At 46.1% G+C, this 22,274-nt stretch overlaps 1 protein-coding gene across 1 annotated transcript in view; it reads right to left on the reverse strand.

Moving 5' to 3' along the window:
* Positions 1-20,355, reverse strand: part of LOC138349760 (roundabout homolog 2-like) — a 318,232-nt gene extending 297,877 nt beyond the window's left edge. The window contains exons 1-2 of the mRNA XM_069304202.1: positions 20,271-20,355; positions 19,923-20,061 (exon numbers count right to left, since the gene is read on the reverse strand). Of these exons, the coding sequence (XP_069160303.1) occupies positions 19,923-20,061; positions 20,271-20,355 (224 nt within the window). The remainder of the gene's footprint in view (positions 1-19,922; positions 20,062-20,270) is intronic.
* Positions 20,356-22,274: the final 1,919 nt, after the last annotated feature.

A 22,274-nucleotide genomic window follows, 5' to 3' on the forward strand; every position in this document is an offset into this window, starting at 1 on the left:
TATTTTACTGTGTAGATTTGGGACCTGGCCCTCCAGTATTTTCCATGTGTATATTATTTGGTATCTCTCTCGTCTCCTTTCTAGAGAGTACATTTGGAGAGCTTTGAGACGATCCCAATAATTTAGGTGTTTTATCTCGTCTATGCGTGACGTATATGTTCTCTGTATTCCCTCTATTTCAGCAATCTCTCCTGCTCTGAAGGGGGAAGTGAGTACTGAGCAGTACTCAAGACGGGACAACACAAGTGACTTGAAGAGTACAACCATTGTGATGGGATCCCTGGATTTGAAAGTTATCGTAATTTTTGCCGTACCTAAGTACCTGGAATTTATCACTGTTCAACATCATGTTTGACCACTGAGGGGCCACAGACGTCAGCTTGAGGGGCCACAGACGTCAGCTTGAGGGGCCACAGACGTCAGCTTGAGGGGCCACAGTAACCAAGAGAACCAAAATAAACCTTTAAGTAAACAACCCCATAAATATAAGCAACATTAACTGCTTGCATTATGTCTTAAATCTTGCAATTGCAGGAATTTATCTTGCTTTATCCCCAAATTTATTACACGTTACAAAAGTAATTATAAAGTACATATGCCAGAGCCGGCAAAGGCAAATCCTAAAGCTTTTTTTGCTAAAGTTATCCAACAAAGATTGCAGAACATACCTAGGGCCAGATTCACGAAGCAGTTAAGCGAGCACTTACGAACCTGTACATCTTTCCTCAATCTTTGACGGCTTTGGTTACATTTATTAAACAGTTTACAAGCATGAAAACTTGCCAATCAACTGTTGTTATTGTTATAAACAGCCTCCTGGTGTTTCGGAGCTCAGTAACTGTTTAATAATTGTAAACAAAGCCGCCAAAGATTGAGAAAAGATGGACAGGTACGTAAGTGCTTGCGTAACTGCTTCGTGAATCTGGCCCCAAGTCATTGAGACAGGTCAGGCACACACCTAGTGGTCACGATATATATAGACGAACGAGGCAGCGTCGTTAAATTAACGTTACTCGTCGATATTGTACCCACTGGCTAACTGATAATGACAAAGAAATGTGTGAGATTTGAATTACTTGGGGCCAGATTCACGAAGTAGTTACGCAAGCACTTACGAACCTGAACATCTTTCCTCAATCTTTGGCGGCTTTGTTTACAATTATTAAACAGTTAATGAGCTCCGAATCACCAGGAGGCTGTTTATAACAATAACAACAGTTGATTGCCTGGATCGTCACTGCGATCATCACTGCGATAGATAGACTATCGCCTGGATCATCACTGCGATAGACTATCGCCTGGATCATCACTGCGATAGACTATCGCCTGGATCACCACTGCGATAGATAATTCAATATTGCATTTATCACTGCAATAAAGTGCATCCCCTCTGAAATATATATATATATATATATTGTGACGATAATCTCCTTCAAGAGATTGAGCCTGCTCTTCCCTCCAAAATTACGTCTTCACAATTATATAAAAAGACTATGGAAGAAATGTCCAACAACAACGACAACAACACCAGCACCAGCAAGGCTTGCCAGGGTAAGCAGAAACGTATGCAACCAGCCACCTGTTCGAACTCCAACCACCAAACTACCCGTTGATCGCTACGGCTCCGCTGATTGGTCGCCGGTCTGGCTGCACCTGCACTCGCCCCCAATACTACCTGATGTCTGGGGTCGCCCCAACATCAGTCCTCAGAATGTTCCGTGCTTTCGTAGCCAGCACTCCTCCCAGCTAGACGTTAGCGTGTACTGAGAGAGGTGGTGGCTTTAAGCCAATATTCCAGCACCTCCCACTTACCTTTGTGTTGCACTTCTTGTTATTTTGCCTTAACGTAACTTTTCATTTTGTCATTTAAGTATTCTTATTATTTTGATTCATTGATTTTATTATAAGAATTTGTTTGTGCATTATTTTCATGTTTGATTTATTTAACGTAATTAAAATTTCATTGTTAAAGTTTACTTGTGTTTTGTGTGTCTTCTCCTTACCTTACCACAGACGAAGTTCCAGTTTTTTCTATTTTTTTTTATAACTATGTGACGAGGCCATACCCCTAGCCTTAAACAGCCGAACACCAACGCGTTACCGTCACAAGTTATATGGGGGCCTGTCCTAGGAGCTTCACTCAGGTACTGGTGCCAAGTGGTAATTTATGGTAAGCGTATTTAACTTTGTTAACGTAGCTTTACTATTTTTCATTCAATTTCATTTTTTATAAGGTGCGGTGTATTGTGCATTACGAGAGTAACATATAGTGAAGGTGAGACAACTTTGGATTACGTGGTGACTGTAGGCCTCAGTCATACTCTTAATTGGTCATCTCTCCCTCCATGTTATTACTCGTATTTACCATCTATGTCCCTTGAATATTTCTCATTCTGACAGATCATCATATTGGTACCCTGGTACTGTGGTCTGCCCCGGGTCAAGAGTACCCAATCTTCTGCAATCTGACTGTAGGAGGACAAAGAGGGCCATAGTTCCTCTAGCTCGAACTTTAGTTGCTGAATTGGGACCTCAGCAGCAGTTCTCGTCACCAGTTGACACCTCGCACCCCTACACGTCAGTCAGAGATGATGATGCATACAACGGTAGGGAATTAGCTTATTTTTTCAGAGCACAAAAGTTCGCTAATTCTGTAAGTATCATATTAAATTCAGTAGGAAAAACTTGCTTTATGTCCTATAGAGACTTGGCAAGGTATGCCTACATCCTTGGACTACCAATTTTACTTTTGAAGCATTTAACTGTTTCATTTGTTTTCGAAACTTTGTTTCATTTGTTAGTAGGATTTTCTTGCCCTTATTCTCTTACATGAGTACCGGGTACAAGATTTCCTGCGCCCTTGATTTAATTTAATCATTTAATATCTTTCACTTAACGTTAATTGTTAAAGATCACACAGGATAGGTACCAGTTGCCACGTTGTCCTGTTTCTGACATTTCATTATTGAACATTCGTGTACCTTTATTTGCTAATTTCACCATGTTTCGTCTCCAAACTTTCCGTGCAAATCCAGCAGGTGAAATAGGGACTTTAAGTCGTGCCAAGAGGACTGAACTACAAACTCTTGCACATGAGTATCAACTAGAAGTTCCCTATCAAGCCAACAAAAATGACCTACACAACCTGTTGCTGGATTACTATTTAGAGCAAGGTAAGATAGACTCTGAAACTCATGAAACTTACTATATTGCAGATAAAACTGACTTGGCAACGATGAAACTTAAACTAGAGCTGGCTAAGATTGAACGTGAGCAGCAAAAGGAAGCCCGCGAACAGCAAAGGGAAGCCCTCGAACAACAAGAACGAGCAGCTGCCATACGAAGGGAAGAACAAGAACGTGAGATTGCCTTACTCCAGGAGCGGGAACGCATACGGCTTGAAACCAAACAACGCGAGTTGGAAATGCAACGTGAACATGACAAGCAACAAGCGACTCTGGCTCTTGAGTGTCGTCAACGGGAATACACGTTGGAAACTTCACACCTCGCTCAACGCCAGCAAGCTACTGCCAATCTTCCCGTCAGTTTTAATATATCACATGCAAGTAAGTTAATGCCATCCTTTGTAGAAGCAGAAGTTGATGTGTTCTTTACCACCTTTGAAACCCTTGCTAATCAACTCAGTTGGCCTGTCAACCAATGGGCCACACTTCTCAGAGTCCATCTTACAGGTAGAGCTGCAGTCACACTCAGTACTTTGGCGTCTGAGAATGACTACTACACTCTGAAACAAGCAGTGTTAGACGCCTACCTACTTTCCACCGAAAGTTATAGAAGGAAATTCCGTGACCACCTGAAGGCAAGTACCACTACCTTCCTTGAGTTTGCTAACACGAAACGGAGGTATTTCATGAAATGGCTGGAAGCAGCACATGTCTCTACTTTTACAGAACTCGTCAACCTGATGCTTGTTGAAGAATTCTTGAGACGTGTGCCGCCTCCTGTCCGCCTCTACTTAGCAGATAAAGAAGAAACCGACTACCTGAAGTGTGCTAAGTCGGCTGACACTTACAGCCTCATCCACCGGCTGACACCTGAACCATCCTCCAGTAAGAAGTCGTGGTACAGTTACGAGAAGGTGAGCCCCGATCAAGCTGGTTCACAACTGTACTGCAAGTATTGTAGACTCTATGGACATACCATAGACAAGTGTGGTAAGTCTCAATACAAGGGAACCACTGACCAACAACGACCCAAACCAACTCCTCCTAAGTCCGGTAAGCCTGTGATGAATGTTGGTGTTGATGTTAATGATCTTTCTCTTTTCAGTAACCACCTGTATACTGGAACTGTCTCTGCCAACGGTTCAAATCCGGAGGGACGTTTCAAATTGAAGATCTTGAGGGACACAGCGGCTCTACAATCGATCATCTTGAAGTCGGCTGTGCCCAACATAGTCTACACTGGGGAAACAGTCTTCATCACTGACCTCACTGCTACCACTCCATACCCTCTCGCCAGAGTCCACCTGGATTGTCCCTACGTGAACGGGGAAGTCCAAGTCGCCGTCAGGGAAAAGCCTTTTCCCATGCCTGGAGTGCAACTTCTCCTAGGCAACGACTTGGCAGAAGACCTGCAACCAACCAACCTGATCGTCATGGACAAACCCCAGGTGTGTAACTCTGTGCCAAGTAATCCTATTCTCGAGTATGTTCCAGCAGAGGTTCAAGAGAGTGATGAAGTTTCTCCTCCGGTTCTCGTGACCACCCGTGCGCAAGCCGCACGTCCACAGCCAGCTGACTCTACTGCTACCGCTGTCCCTCAAGACCCTCAGAAACTACCCCCGCATCTGACCAAGTTGGAGTTCCGTAAGTTGCAGAGGGAAGATCTTACTTTAACACCATTGTTTTTCCAGGCTGAGACTCAACCCGACAGTATTCCTGGGTTCTTCCTAGAGAACGACTTGCTCTACCGCAGATATAGACCCAGTAAACTGAAGGAGGAGGACGATTGGGCCAACACCGAACAACTTGTGATTCCCACCAGCCTGCGGCCCACTATTCTACACCTGGCCCATGGAGCATTCTCCCACTACGGCTTCAACAAGACTTACCATGGGATTCGTCAAGACTACTACTGGCCAGGTATGGTAAACAACGTCAAACAGTACGTAAAACAGTGTCATACATGTCAGATGGCAGGCAAACCGAACGTCTCCATTCCCAGAGCACCACTGATTCCCATACAGGTGCCTGCGGAACCTTTCCACAGACTCATAATAGACTGTGTTGGTCCTTTACCTCGGACCAGTTCAGGTAACGCCTACATCCTAACCATCCTGTGTCCTACCACCAGATTTCCCATAGCAGTTCCAGTGAAGAACATCACGGCTGCTACGGTTATCAAACATCTACTGAAGATCTTCACTCAATACGGATTTCCCAGGGAGATTCAAAGTGACTGTGGCACCAACTTCACCAGTGATCTCTTCAAAAGGACACTGGAGGAGTTCAACATCAAACAGGTATTGTCCAGCCCCTATCATCCTGCTTCACAGGGTTCTCTTGAACGTAGTCATCAGACCATCAAAGCACTCTTGAAAAAGTTTTGTAGTGAAACCTCAAAGGATTGGGATAAGCAGATTGACCTAATAATGTGTATTTTCAGAAGTCTCCCCAATGAGTCCCTAGGAGTATCTCCTTATGAGATGCTCTACGGCCGTAAGTGCCGTACTCCCCTTAAGGCTTTCAAAGACTCTCTCAGAGATGCCACCTTCAGTGAGCATCAGAATGTGCCCCAGTTTCTTCAAAACCTTCAGCACATTCTAGAGAGAGTCCACCGCTTTGCCCATGATAATCTATTGAAAGCCCAGGTGAGAATGAAGACTCATTACGACCAGACCAGCAAAGTAAGAAAATTCAAGCCGGGAGACTTCGTCCTTGCTTATTTCCCTATCCCAGGTTCACCTTTACAAAACAGATTTTCAGGACCCTACTGCGTCAAAGAGTGCAGGAATAATAATAATTATGTGATAGAGACTCCAGATAGGCGGCGGAAGACCCAGCTGTGCCACGTCAACCTCCTGAAGCAATATAATGGTACTCCTCCCACTGTCTTGACTAACTATTCCACATTCACAGAACCCTACATCCACAGTGAGACCTTCCCAGCTTCTCCTCCCGAAAGCACTGACAAGGAGTCAGCGCTTTCTAATTCCGAAATCCTTAATGATCTTCCCAAATACTTTCAGGATAATCATAGTGCACCTCTCGTCAAGATCTTCAGAGAACATCAAGAGTTGTTCAGAGATGATCCCCAAGAGTGTAATGTTACCCAGCACGACATCCAACTGCTCCCCGACACCCGGCCGATTCGTCAACCCTTCTACCGAATCAGCCCGAGCAAGAAGGAAGTCATGCGTGCTGAGGTGCAATACCTCTTGGATCATGGACTGGCTACACCTTGTGAGTCCCCCTGGGCCTCACCCTGTATCCTGGTGCCCAAACCCCAAGGTAAGGTGCGGTTGTGCACTGACTATCGTAAACTGAACTCTGTCACTGTCAAGGATGCTTACCCCTTGCCAAGGATAGATGACATCCTTGATGCCATTGGTAGTGCCCAGTACTTGTCCCAAGTGGACTTGCTTAAGGGGTACTATCAAGTGTGTCTAACGGAGCGCGCTAAAGAGATATCTGCCTTCATCACTCCTTTTGGACTTCTCAGATATGAACGCCTTCCTTTCGGACTATGTAATGCCCCGGCCACCTTTCAAAGAGCTGTCAACCGTGTCATCCAGGGCTTGGATAACACATACGCCTACCTGGACGATATCGTCGTAGCCTCCAACTCCTGGAGTGAACATCTGCTCCAGCTGCGACGTCTGTTCTCCAAGCTCCTGACAGCCGGCCTCACCATCAACCTGGGCAAGTCCACATTCGCGAAAGGTAAAGTGCGTTATCTGGGTCATGTTATTGGGAGTGGCAGCATAGCTCCGTTAGACTCACACACTCAAGCCATCCTACAGTATCCACAGCCTACCACCAGGAAGCAGCTCCTGCGCTTCCTTGGTCTTGCCTCTTACTACCGTAGGTTTGTGAGGAATTTCAGTACAGTCGCCACACCTCTAATTCTATTAACCAGTCCCAAGCAACGGTATAATTGGACCATGCAGCAAACCGTTGCTTTCGAACAACTCAAATTCCTCCTCTGTTCTAACCCCATTCTCGCCTCTCCAGATATCACCAAGCCTTTCGTCCTTCATGTCGACGCCAGTGGTACCGGCGTTGGTGGTGTCCTGATGCAACTACGAGGCGAGGAGGTTCTACCTGTCAGCTACTACAGCTACAAACTGAAACCACACCAGAGGAACTACAGCACTATTGAAAAGGAGCTACTATCCATCGTCCTGAACCTCCAACACTTCGCTCCGTACCTACAAGGCGCCAGGTCTACCACCATCTTCTCAGACCACAACCCTCTCCGCTTCCTACATCAAGCCCAATTCACCAACCAGCGTCTTCTACGATGGGCTCTGTATTTACAAGACTTCAACCTGGAGATCCGCTATATCAAGGGTTCTGACAACACCATAGCCGATGCCCTCTCCAGAGTTTATGAAGTAGAAGCGACTCCATCCATTACTCCACCACATAACGACGTACTTCTTCCAGAACCGCAGGCTTCGGGGGAGAGTTGTGACGATAATCTCCTTCAAGAGATTGAGCCTGCTCTTCCCTCCAAAATTACGTCTTCACAATTATATAAAAAGACTATGGAAGAAATGTCCAACAACAACGACAACAACACCAGCACCAGCAAGGCTTGCCAGGGTAAGCAGAAACGTATGCAACCAGCCACCTGTTCGAACTCCAACCACCAAACTACCCGTTGATCGCTACGGCTCCGCTGATTGGTCGCCGGTCTGGCTGCACCTGCACTCGCCCCCAATACTACCTGATGTCTGGGGTCGCCCCAACATCAGTCCTCAGAATGTTCCGTGCTTTCGTAGCCAGCACTCCTCCCAGCTAGACGTTAGCGTGTACTGAGAGAGGTGGTGGCTTTAAGCCAATATTCCAGCACCTCCCACTTACCTTTGTGTTGCACTTCTTGTTATTTTGCCTTAACGTAACTTTTCATTTTGTCATTTAAGTATTCTTATTATTTTGATTCATTGATTTTATTATAAGAATTTGTTTGTGCATTATTTTCATGTTTGATTTATTTAACGTAATTAAAATTTCATTGTTAAAGTTTACTTGTGTTTTGTGTGTCTTCTCCTTACCTTACCACAGACGAAGTTCCAGTTTTTTCTATTTTTTTTTATAACTATGTGACGAGGCCATACCCCTAGCCTTAAACAGCCGAACACCAACGCGTTACCGTCACAATATATATATATATATATAACAGGGGGGTGTTGTTGAGGTCCCGCAACAAAAGAATTGAGGGCCATACCTGGAACTTACCTGGAGAGAGTCTCGAGAGTTCTTCAACTCCCCGAGCCCGGCCTGAGGCCAGGCTCCACTAGTAATGACTTGGTCCAACAGGCTGTTGCTGGGAGCGGCCCGCACAGTCAGGTACTACACCTCTCCTTCTACACCCCCTTTAACAACGTCCACTGTTCAGCCCGTCGTCAAGAGACCGCCGTATTAAAATGCCCCCTTATCCTAACCCACCAGAGGACCTAAAACAGAAAACGGGACAGTACGACACTTTCGCCAGCCGCTGCCGTTTTCTAGTCGGACAATTCTTAGCCTCAGGTTGAGCGAACGTCAACATGCGACGTTGTATTATGAGGACTGGTTGGCAGACGCCGCTCCCAGACCTTCCTCGTCTCGCTTCTCTAAGACACTCAAACATAAATGAACTCGTTGTCGTCTAATTTGTCCATCAACCTCCAAGTTTTTGTGCCAACACTGCCAACACTGGCAACACTGCCAACACTGGCATCACTGGCATCACTGGCAACACTGCCAACACTGCCAACACTGGCAACACTGCCAACACTGGCAACACTGCCAACACTGCCAACACTGTCAACACTGGCAACACTGCCAACACTGTCAACACTGGCAACACTGGCATCACTGGCATCACTGCCAACACTGGCAACACTGGCAACACTGCCAACACTGGCAACACTGTCAACACTGGCAACACTGCCAACACTGCCAACACTGGCAACACTGCCAACACTGCCAACACTGCCAACACTGGCAACACTGGCAACACTGCCAACACTGACAACACTGCCAACACTGCCAACACTGCCAACACTGGCAACACTGCCAACACTGCCAACACTGACAACACTGCCAACACTGCCAGCACTGGCAACACTGGCAACACTGCCAACACTGGCATCACTTCCAACACTGCCAACACTGCCAACACTGGCAACACTGCCAACACTGCCAACACTGGCAACACTGCCAACACTGACAACACTGCCAACACTGGCAACACTGCCAACACTGGCAACACTGGCATCACTGCCAACACTGGCAACACTGACAACACTGCCAACACTGCCAACACTGCCAACACTGCCAACACTGCCAACACTGACAACACTGCCAACACTGCCAACACTGGCATCACTGCCAACACTGGCAACACTGCCAACACTGCCAACACTGGCATCACTGCCAACACTGGCAACACTGCCAACACTGCCAACACTGCCAACACTGGCAACACTGGCAACACTGCCAACACTGGCAACACTGCCAACACTGACAACACTGCCAACACTGCCAACACTGCCAACACTAACACTGCCAACACTGCCAACACTGCCAACACTGGCATCACTGGCAACACTGCCAACACTGCCAACACTGACAACACTGCCAACACTGGCAACACTGCCAACACTAACACTGCCAACACTGCCAACACTGACAACACTGCCAACACTGGCATCACTGGCAACACTGCCAACACTGCCAACACTGCCAACACTGCCTACACTGCCAACACTGCCAACACTGCCAACACTGACAACACTGCCAACACTGCCAACACTGTCAACACTGGCAACACTGCCAACATTGCCAACACTGGCAACACTGCCAACACTGCCAACACTGGCAACACTGGCAACACTGCCAACACTGGCAACACTGCCAACACTGCCAACACTGGCAACACTGCCAACACTGCCAACACTGCCAACACTGGCAACACTGCCAACACTGCCAACACTGCCAACACTGCCAACACTGCCAACACTGCCAACACTGACAACACTGCTGTTAAAACAGCCAGACATTATCTTTATAACATTATAACGCCATCACAATGTGTTTACAAGTTGAGTTGCACATAATATAGTATTACTAAAAATGTGAAGGTTTCAGGTCACGGGAGGTGAGAGTAAGTGAGGCGAGGTCAAAGGTCACTGAAGATGAGGTGATCTGAGACGATGTCATGTGAGGTCACGTGAGGTCAGACGAGGTCACTTGGGGTCAGACGAGGTCACGTGAGGTCAGACACGGTCACTTGGGGTCAGACGAGGTCACGTGAGGTCAGACGAGGTCACTTGGGGTCAGACGAGGTCACTTGGGGTCAGACGAGGTCACGTGGGGTCAGACGAGGTCACGTGGGGTCAGACGAGGTCACGTGAGGTCAGACGAGGTCACATGGGGCCAGACGAGGTTACTTGGGGTCAGACGAGGTCACGTGAGATCAGACGAGGTCACGTGAGGTCAGACGATGCCACTTGGGGTCAGACGAGGTCACGTAAGGTCAGACGAGGTCACGTGAGGTCAGACGAGGTCACTTGGGGTCAGACGAGGTCACGTGAGGTCAGACGAGGTCACGTGAGGTCACTTGGGGTCACGTGAGGTCACGTGGCGTCAGACGAGGTCACATGAGGTCACTTGGGGTCACGTGAGGTCAGACGAGGTCACTTGGGGTCACGTGAGGTCAGACGAGGTCACGTGAGGTCAGACGAGGTCACGTGAGCCGGAGGGTCGCGTGAACAAAAGGGACTAATTAAAGCTAAACAGCTTCCAAATTTAACTCCTTAATTGACCTAATTTTTCGGCCTCATATCCATCATGAAGTGGTTCCGGGGCTCACTGTCCCCTGGTCTCATGCAAGGCCCGACCTGCCAGACTGTTGGTGTTGGCACCTCGTGTTCTGACATAGGCACCATCGCCTGCTAGATCAGAAACTAGTTGAAAGACAACCTTGAAGTATCAGCTGGCACTCAAGGGCTACCCTTACACTAGAAGAATCAGCTGGCACTCAAGGGCTATCCCTAACACTTGAAGTATCAGCTGGCACTCAAGGGCTACCCTAACATTTGAAGTATCAGCTGGCCCTCAAGGGCTACCCTAACATTTGAAGGATCAGGTGGCCCTCAAGGGCTACCCTTAAACTTGAAGTATCAGCTGGCCCTGAAGGGCTACCCTTACACTTGAAGTATCAGCTGGCCCTGAAGGGCTACCCTTACACTTGAAGTATCAGCTGGCCCTGAAGGGCTACCCTTACACTTGAAGTATCAGCTGGCCCTGAAGGGCTACCCTTACACTTGAAGTATCAGCTGGCCCTGAAGGGCTACCCTTACACTTGAAGTATCAGCTGGCCCTGAAGGGCTACCCTTACACTATAAGTATCAGCTGGCACTCAAGGGTTACCCTTACACTTGAAGGATCAGCTGGCCCTCAAGGGCTACCCTTACACATTAAAGTACACCAAGTGATCTATACCTTGGAACTCTCCACAGAAGTAAACTAACTGCACCTATACTTCTCAGAGGATGTAAACCTCCACCATTAACTAGGACAGTTTAGAACATATTAAACACCAGTAAACACAGACTGTACATGACCCGGAAGATACTTTCTCTCTTCCGGGTCATTTACAGGTCATATCACCCAGTAAAGATACTTTGCTGCAGATACCGATACCGCATAACTGCTTAGACAGATAATACCACTACTGATACCTCAGTACGCCTGTGGTAGGTGGTGGACACACACACTGTACCAGGTAGGGTTCCTCAGTGGGTAAGGGAGTACCTAAGCAACAGGAAACAGAGTTACTGTGAGGAGTGAGACTTCAGAATGACGTGACTTGTCACTCTACTCTGGTCCTGGGTCAGTCCACACTCTTCTTCTCTTCTGACCTCTCTGACAGGGGTAATCTTCACTTCTGACCTCTCTGACAGGGGTCATCTTCACTTCTGACCTCTCTGGCAGGGGTCATCTTCACTTCTGACCTCTCTGGCAGGGGTCATCTTCACTTCTGACCTCTCTGACAGGGGTCATCTTCACTTCTGACCTCTCTGACAGGGGTCATCTTCACTTCTGACCTCTCTGGCAGGGGTCATCTTCACTTCTGACCTCTCTGACAGGGTCATCTTCACTTCTGACCTCTCTAGCAGGGGTCATCATCACTTCTGACCTCTCTGGCAGGGGTCATCTTCACTTCTGACCTCTCTGGCAGGGGTCATCATCACTTCTGACCTCTCTGGCAGGGGTCATCTTCACTTCTGACCTCTCTGGCAGGGGTCATCTTCACTTCTGATCTCTCTGGCAGGGGTCATCTTCACTTCTGACCTCTCTGGCAGGGGTCATCTTCACTTATGACCTCTCTGGCAGGGGTCATCTTCACTTCTGACCTCTCTGGCAGGGGTCATCTTCACTTCTGACCTCTCTGGCAGGGGTCATCTTCACTTCTGACCTCTCTGACAGGGGTCATCACCACTTCTGACCTCTCTGACAGGGGTCATCTTCACTTCTGACCTCTCTGACAGGGGTCATCTTCACTTCTGACCTCTCTGACAGGGTCATCACCACTTCTGACCTCTCCAGCAGGGGTCATCACCACTTCTGACCTCTCCAGCAGGGGTCATCACCACTTCTGACCTCTCCAGCAGGGGTCATCACCACTTCTGACCTCTCTGGCAGGGGTCATCTTCACTTCTGGCCTCTCCACGCCCTCATCTTCATGAGCTGGACCTTCACCAGCCACGCTACCTCCTCAGTGGAGTCGACACTGTCACATCTCCCCAGTGTCTCTCTCGTCGGCCACCCCTGCGGGCTCACCATAGCCCGTGCTACTTGGAACTTTTTGTTCCAAGTAGCGAATCTTAAACAACAAGAAAACAACCTCTGTGCAACACTTACGAGGAGTCCGTATCTAGTCAAGCGCAAGACTAAATTGGAGAATGTCCAAAGGTATGCCACCAGACTAGTTCCCGAGATGAGGGGTATGAGCTACGAGGAGAGACTACGGGAACTAAACCTCACTTCGCTGGAAGACAGAAGAGTTAGGGGAGACATGATCACCACACACAAAATTCTCAAAGGAATTGATATAGCAGATAAAGACAGATGACTTAGCACGGCTGGTACGCGAACAAGGGGACACAGGTGGAAACTGAGTACCCACATGAGCCACAGAGACGTTAGAAAGAACTTTTTCAGTGTCAGAGTAGTTAGTAAATGGAATGCATTAGGCAGTGATGTGGTGGAGGCTGACTCCATACACAGTTTCAAGTGTAGATATGATAGAGTCCAGTAGGCTCAGGAACCTGTACACCTGTTGATTGACGGTTGAGAGGCGGGATGAAAGAGCCAGAGCTCAACCCCCGCAAGCACCACTAAGTGAGTACAGGGAATGGTGACACGCATTGAGGCAGTGGTCACCATCTCGCCCAGAACAAAGTGCCAACCTCCAGAGTGTGATGAATCAGTCAGACGGTCCTCATCCATAAAGAGTGTAGCGAGCCCCCCTCCACACACCCTACACTGTCTCCCATTAAACATTGATCAAGAGAGCTGTTCCTGCTGGCAGAATACACAAGTAGCGTAGATCCTCCAACGCTTGATATATGTGTAAATTATATGTAATTTAAGAGATCACGGACTCGCAACACACACACACACACACACACACACACACACACACACATATATATATATATATATATATATATATATATATATATATATATATATATATATATATATATCGCATTCTTTACACCATCGACCACTACGTAACAAAATGTGACGTATTAGTGTAAATTTAAATGTTCTAATATTGACGTTTTCTATGAATCGACCTCGATAGGTTACGTAGGTTGGTTGGGTTCGTATGTTTCTCTGACACTGAAAAAGTTCTTTCTAACGTTCCTGTGGTTCATTTGAGTACTAATTTGCACCTGTGTCCCCTTGTTCGCGTCCCACCCGTGTTAAGTAATCTGTCTTTATCTACTATATCAATTCCTGAGTATTTTGTAGGTAGTGATCATATCTACCCTCACTATTTTGTCTTCCAGTGTCGTGAGGTGTATTTCCCGCAGCCTTTCCTCGTAACTCATGCCTCTTAGTTCTGGGACTAGTCTAGTGGCATACCTCTGAACTTTTTCGAGCTTCGTCTTGTGCTTGACAAGGTACGGGCTGCATGCTGGGGCCGCATACTCCAGGATTGGTCTTACATATGTGGTGTACAAGATTCTGAATGATTCCTTACACAGGTTCCTGAACGCCGTTCTGATGTTAGCCAGCCTCGCATATGCCGCAGATGTTAATCTTTTTATGTGGGCTTCAGGAGACAGGTTTGGTGTGATATCAACTCCTAGATCTTTCTCTCTGTCTGTTTCGTGAAGGACTTCATCTCTCATTTAGTATCATGTGTCTGGCCTCCTAGTTCCTCCGCCTAGATTCATTACCTTACACTTACTTGGGTTGAACTTTAGTAGCCATTTGTTGGACCATTCCTTCAGTTTGTCTAAGTCATAAGTTAGGTCCTTCAGTTTGTAGCTTCATATTATCTTCCTCTGTCTTAATCATCCTCATAATTTTTGCATCATCAACAAATATTGAGTGGAACGAATTTATTCCTGCTGGGAGATCATTTACATATATCAGGAACAGTATAGGTCCAAGGACTGACCCCTGTGGGACTCCACTGGTGACGCCTCGCCACTCCAAGACCTCACCCCTCACTGTGACTCGCTGTGTCCTGTTGCTTAGGTACTCCCTTGTCCAGTGGAGTACCTTCCCTTTCACTCCTGCCTGCATCTTCTATTTGTGCACTAATCTCTTATGTGGCACTGTATCAAAGGCTTTCTGACAATCCAAAAATATGCAGTCAGCCCAGCCCTCTCTTTCTTGCCTTATTTTTGTTGCCTGGTCGTAGAATTCAAGTAACCCTGTGAGGCAGGACATGCCATCCCTGAACCCATGCATGGTATGCAAGTTAGTGACACTGGCCTGTAGTTCAGTGCCTCCTGTCACCCGTCTTGAATATCGGGACTACATTGGCCGTCTTCCAAATTTTTGGCAGTTCACCTGTTACCAGTGATTTGTGATATACCATGGAGTGTGACTGGCACAGAACTTCTGGTACTTCTTTCAATATCCATGGTGAGATTCCATCCGGGCCTTTGTCACTTTCAAATCTAGCAGATGCTTCCTCACCTCCCCACTGGTAATCACAAACTCAAATAGTGGTGTTTGGTTAGATGTTCCTTCTCCTATCTCTGGGACTTCCCCCTTGCTCTACTGTGAAGGCCTCCTGGCCTGGAATTTCTTATTGCGTTTCTTGCACACTTCCTTGTCGATTGTAGTGAATCTGTCTGCCCCTATCCTCAGTTTCATTGCCTGTTCCTTTACTGTTGTTTTTCTCCTGATGTGGCTGTGCAACAATTTAGGTTGAGTCTTTGCCTTGCTTGCGATGTCGTTTTCATATTGTCTTTCTGCCTCTCTTCTCATCCTGACATATTCATTCCTGGCATTCTGGTATCTTTCTCTGCTCTCCAGTGTCCTGTTATTCCTATAGTTTCTCCATGCCCTTTTACTTTGCTGCTTAGCTAGCCTACATCTCTGATTAAACCATGGGTTTCTCGTTAGCATTTCATTTCTTTCCTTTTGGACTGGGACAAACTTGTTTGCTGCGTCCTTGTACTTCTGTGTGATGTAGTCCATCATGTCTTGGTCCGTCTTTCCCCTGAGCTCTGTTTCCCATGTTATATCTGTTATGAATTTTCTTATCTCCTTATAGTTTCCCTTTCGGAATGCCAGCCTTTTGTTTCCTGGGCTCTTCCTGTGTATTGACCTAGTTGTGCTTGTGGGGGTTGAGCTCTGCTCTTTATGCCCGCCTCTCAACTGTCAATCAATCAACTGTTACTAACTAAATATTTTTTCCACACACACCCCAGGAAGCAGCACGTAACAGTTGTGTAACTCCCAGGTACCTATTTACTGATATATAACAGGAGCATCAGGGTGAAAGAAACTTTGCCCATTCGAACCCGGGCCACAGAATTATGACACCTGAGCGCAGTCCGCTCAGCTACCAGACCCCGCCTCCCCTGTGTGTGTGTGTGTGTTGTTTATACACACACACACACACACAGACACACACACACACACACACACACACACACACACACACACACACACACACACACATATATACGGCTTCTAGAGTTCAACACCAGTAAGTGCAAGGTGATGGACATGGGATCATGAGCCAGGAAAGGCCAATATAGGATGAAGGGAAACAACCTCCCTATAACGTGTAGGGAACAAGACCTGGGAGTGGACATAACACCAAACCTAACTCCAGAGGTTCATATAAACACAATAACATCAGCGGCATACTCTACTCTAGCAAAGGTCAGAACATCCTTCACAAACTTGTATAAGGAGGCTTTTAGATCACTGTATACCACCTGTGTGAGGCCAGTCTTAGAGTACGCTGCACCATCCTGGAGCCCCATCTTTTAGATCACTGTATACCACCTATGTGAGGCCAGTCTTAGAGTACGTCGCACCATCCTGGAGCCCCATCTTACGACACCAGCTGTGTCGAATATGACACTCTACAGGCTGGTGGGGTGTATCTCTATGATCGAACAGAAAGATAACTTGATTTGATTTACACTATATATATATATATATATATATATATATATATATATATATATATATATATATATATATATATATATATATATATATATTTCTTTTTTAGTTACAATCGTTTAAGGTTCTTGAGTTTTATTGCTGTTTTTTAATCCACTTGTGGAAACTCTGAATATATTTATGTTCTGAACAAGACTGGAACAAACTTCGTGAACAAAAATATTGAACAAAAAAGATCTCCACACCGAGGAATACAACAGGAGGGGGGGGGGACTTGACAAGATCACAGAGTGGCTTACCCCATCTACCTTGTCTACCTTGTCATGCTCAGAGTGGTTTACCCCATCTACCTTGTCTACCTTGTCATGCTCAGAGTGGCTTACCCCATCTACCTTGTCTACCTTGTCATGCTCCATGGAATCCATGTCCTAGATAGTCTGGTCAACCAGGCTGTTTGACGGCACTGTTTGCAGTCTGTTGTGTGAGTCACAGCCTGGTTGATCATGTATAAACTTCTCTCTCAGAGTACCTGTTGCACCTCTGCTCTTCAACGGGGGTATTCTGCACATCCTGCCATGCCTCCTGGTCTCATGTGGTGTTATTTCTGTGTGCAGGTTTGGGACCAGCCCCTCTACTATTTTCCACGTGTAAATTATTATGTATCTCTCCCGCCTGCGCTCAAGGGAGTACAGATTTAGGCTCTTTAGTCGGTCCCAATAGTTTAGATGTTTTACTGAGTGGATTCTAGCAGTAAAGGATCTCTGCACGCTCTCCAGGTCAGCAATTTCTCCAGCTTTGAAAGGGGCTGTCATTGTACAGCAGTACTCCACTCTAGAGAGCACTAGCGTCTTGAAGAGTATCATCATCGGTATAGCATCTCTAGTGTGAAAGGTTCTTCTTAATTTTCGTTTTTTTCATAATGCATGAGCTGGAACTTATCTTCGTTAAACACCATGTTATTTTCTGTAGCCCATAGAAAGATCAGATTTACATCTGATTGGAGGTTTGCCGTGTCCTCTATGTTGTCTACTCTCATGAAGATCCTAGTGTCATCTGCAAAGATGATGAGGATGAGGAAAAATACTGGAGCAAGCACAGTACCCTAGGGGACTGTACTGGAGCAAGCACAGTACCCTGGGGGACTGTACTGGAGCAAGCACAGTACCCTGGGGGACTGTACTGGAGCAAGCACAGTACCGTGGGGGACTGTACTGGAGCAAGCACAGTACCCTGGGGGACTGTACTGGAGCAAGCTTAGTACCCTGGGGGACTGTACTGGAGCAAGCACAGTACCCTGGGGGACTGTACTGGAGCAAGCACAGTACCCTGGGGGACGGTACTGGAGCAAGCACAGTACCCTGGGGGACTGTACTGGAGCAAGCACAGTACCCTGGGGGACTGTACTGGAGCAAGCACAGTACTTTGGGGGACTGTACTGGAGCAAGCACAGTACCCTGGGGGACTGAGCTCTTCACGGTTGATGGACCGGATTTTATTTTGTTGACTATTACACATTGGGTTCTGTTAGTCAGGAAATTGTAGATCCATCTGCCTATTTTCCCGGTAATTCCTTTTGAACGCATTTTATGTGCAATAACACCATGGTCACATTTATCAAAAGCTTTTGCGAAATCTGTGTAAATTACATCAGCGTTTTGTTTGTCTTCCATAGCATCTAATGCCATATCATAGTGGTCCAGCAACTGCGACAGGCAAGAGCGCCCTGTTCTGAAACCATGTTGTCCGGGGTTATGGAGATGCTGTGATTCCATGTATTTTGTTTATCCTGCTTCTTAGCACCCATTCATCAATTTTTATGTGTGATGTTAAAAGTCTAGAATTTTTGGACTTTATTCCCTCGTTTATAGAGCGGCGCGATCTCCGCTGACTTTAGTATATCAGGGAATAACACCAGTATCTAGGCTCTATCTCACCAAAAATGTTTGGGGCCTGTGTTAGTGGTTTTTGCAACTATTGATGAAAGTCAAATTCGAGGAGTCTGGGCCTGGTGCAGAGTGCATGGGCATGCTGTCTATGGCTATCTCAAAGTCCAGTGGGGTTAGGGTGACGTCTGATATATATGGTTCGATGTTGGTGTCACATCCATGATTAATTCGTCTGGATCTTCACTCTTCAATGTGTTCAGCCGTTCTCTGAAGGCAAAATCGTACTGAAGCCTCAGTAATTCATTCATTTTTCATTGTTGACATCTGTGAAAGTTCCATCACCCTTGCTAAGGAGTCCAATACTGGATGCAATTTTTGTTGTATATTTTTGCTTAAGAGAATCAATATTTTGGCTTCCTCTCATTTACCTCAGCTTATTTAACTTAGGTACACCCTAGCTAACTTACCAACGGTTTAGCTGACTTTCTCGTTGATTAGATGACGTGCCACAGCTTAAGGAACTTGGCCAAAACTTAACAAATTATATCGAGTAAAATATAATACCTGTAGTTATTTTCGAGAGTTTCTCTACACACCCAGCACCTAGCCCACACCCAGCACCTAGCCCACACCCAGCACCTAGCCCACACCCAGCACCTAGCCCCAACCCAGCACCTAGCCCACACCCAGCACCTAGCCCACACCCAGCACCTAGCCCACACCCAGCACCTAGCCCACACCCAGGACTTAGCCCACACCCAGCACCTAGCCCCAACCCAGCACCTAGCCCACACCCAGCACCTAGCCCACACCCAGCTCCTAGCCCACACCCAGCACCTAGCCCCAACCCAGCACCTAGCCCACACCCAGCACCTAGCCCACACCCAGCACCTAGCCCACACCCAGCACCTAGCCCACACCCAGCACCTAGCCCACACCCAGCACCTAGCCCACACCCAGCTCCTAGCCCACACCCAGCACCTAGCCCCAACCCAGCACCTAGCCCACACCCAGCACCTAGCCCACACCCAGCACCTAGCCCACACCCAGCTCCTAGCCCACACCCAGCACCTAGCCCACACCCAGCACCTAGCCCACACCCAGTCCCTAGTCCACTCCCACCTCCTAGCCCACACCCAGCACCTAGCCCACACCCAGCACCTAGCCCACACCCAGCAAGACTAACCTCACTAGTTGACCATCCTTGAACCAATGGATGGTCGGGGGTGGCTTGCCCTCGGCCTTGCAGTTGAGTGTTGCTGGCTCGCTCCGTGGCACTGTGATGTCCGTCGGGTGTTCCGTGATACGTGGAGACCTTGACGAACCTGAGGAAGGAACACGGAACTCGTCACTGAAGGAACAAAGACAATATTATTGAACTAACAAGGAACACACTGACATGTAAATGAGGATTTTTTGTTACGTCTATGCTACTTAAAAGTCACACTTTATATATATATATATATATATATATATATATATATATATATATATATATATATATGTTAAATATGACCGAAATGGTAAGATTTACGTATCAAACACGAATCTTCTCTATATATCTTATGTTTTTCTTTACTGTCGAGGGAAGGTGAAAAATTAACTCTCCAAAAGTTCATTTTTACACTTTATTATAGTCTGGCTCTTAGGGATGCGTTTCGCAAGGTACTCCTTACATTTTCAAAGACAATTTTAGCGTAACATCGGAATATATACTCTTTGGGTGAGGTGGTGGATGGATGCCATATTAAGGGGGGTATTAATTAGGTATTAAATGTATCAACAGGGTAGCTTATGTTCCTTAGGTAGGGTCATTGAATGCCGTCTCTGCGTTGGTTCTGGGTCTTGAAGTGGGTAGAGTGTAATTATGTGCTATTTTTCAACTTCCCTCGACAGTGAGGAAAAAAATAAGAAATATTGAGAAGATTCGTGTTAGAATCATTAATCTTACTTTTTCGGTCATATTTAACAACATATGTTTACAAGACTGCTATCAAATTATATATATATATATATATATATATATATATATATATATATATATATATATATATATATATATATATATATACAAATATATATATATATATATATATATATATATATATATATATATATATATATATATATACAAATATATATATATATATATTATATATATATATATATATATTTATATATATATTATATATATATATATATATAACTGAAAACTCACACCCCAGAAGTGAACTTCTGGGGTGTGAGTTTTCAGTTGCATATGTCCTGGGGACCATTCAGGCTTGTTCGCATATATATATATATATATATATATATATATATATATATATATATATATATATATATATATATATATATATCATATCCGTTCCATATCTGCTACCACTTGACTTAACACTTGAGGTACAAGGGAGAGCAACATCTCTAGCCCCGGGGTCTTGAAGAACTCCGAGGCAGCGGCTTGTCACCATCTCGTCACATTCTCAGAGTAGTCCAAATTGCTTTTCAACCCGTCAAAAATTTCTGACACATTATTTCACAGCTGACTGGCAATGATTATATCAGAATATGCAAAATGCATTTTTTTGGGGGACCCTTCTCGGAGGAAATCGAATTGGTATGAAACTACATTTTGTCTGTCCGGAGTTTAAAAGATTAATGATTTATCTGAATGGTAATTCTTGGGATGATAAATCACGGACCAACAGCTAGTGGGTCATTTTTCATCGTTCTTCATCACTCCAAGCTATACCTAAATATATCAGTGCGTGCACGCACACTCACACGCACGCACGCACGCACACATGGCAGAAAACAAATGGGCAAAGTTTCTTTCACCCTGAATGCCCCTGTTACCAAGCAGTAAACAGGTACCTGGGAGTTAGTCGGCTGTCACGGGCTGCTTCTTGGTGTGTGTGTGTGGTGTGGAAAAAAATAGTAGTTAGTAAACAGTTGATTGACAGTTGAGAGGCGGGCCGAAAGAGCAAAGCTCAACCCCCGCAAACACAACTAGGTGAATACAACTAGGTGAATACACACTGCCCCTGCCTGGAGCCCTTACATAAAGAAGCACAGAGCAAATATATGTCTATCTAAAGTCTAAATATATGCAACAAAGCTCGTTCCTGAACTAAGGGGGAGTGAACTGTGAAGAAAGACTGGCCCTCACTACACTGGTAGACAGAAGGAATAGGGCGGATATGATAACGACGTACAAGATACTAAGGGGGACTGACAAAGTAGATAGATAAGAAATATTCAAATCAATGATTAGTAGACCGAGAGAGACTGGAAACTGGAGATGTGAGAAAGAACTTTTACAGTCGTGTATAAGTGGACTGGACTATATGAGGAAGATAATTTGAACCGTTGAATTAAACTGCTGACGGTCGGAGGGCGGGGCTTAGGAGCTGATGCTCGACCCTGCAGGCTTAGGTTAGGTGAGTACACACACACACACACACACACACACACACACACACACATACACACACACACACACACACACACACACACACACACACACACACACACACAC

Source organism: Procambarus clarkii, chromosome 52, assembly GCF_040958095.1.
Source record: "Procambarus clarkii isolate CNS0578487 chromosome 52, FALCON_Pclarkii_2.0, whole genome shotgun sequence".
In the NCBI taxonomy this organism is placed as follows: Eukaryota; Metazoa; Arthropoda; class Malacostraca; order Decapoda; family Cambaridae; genus Procambarus; species Procambarus clarkii.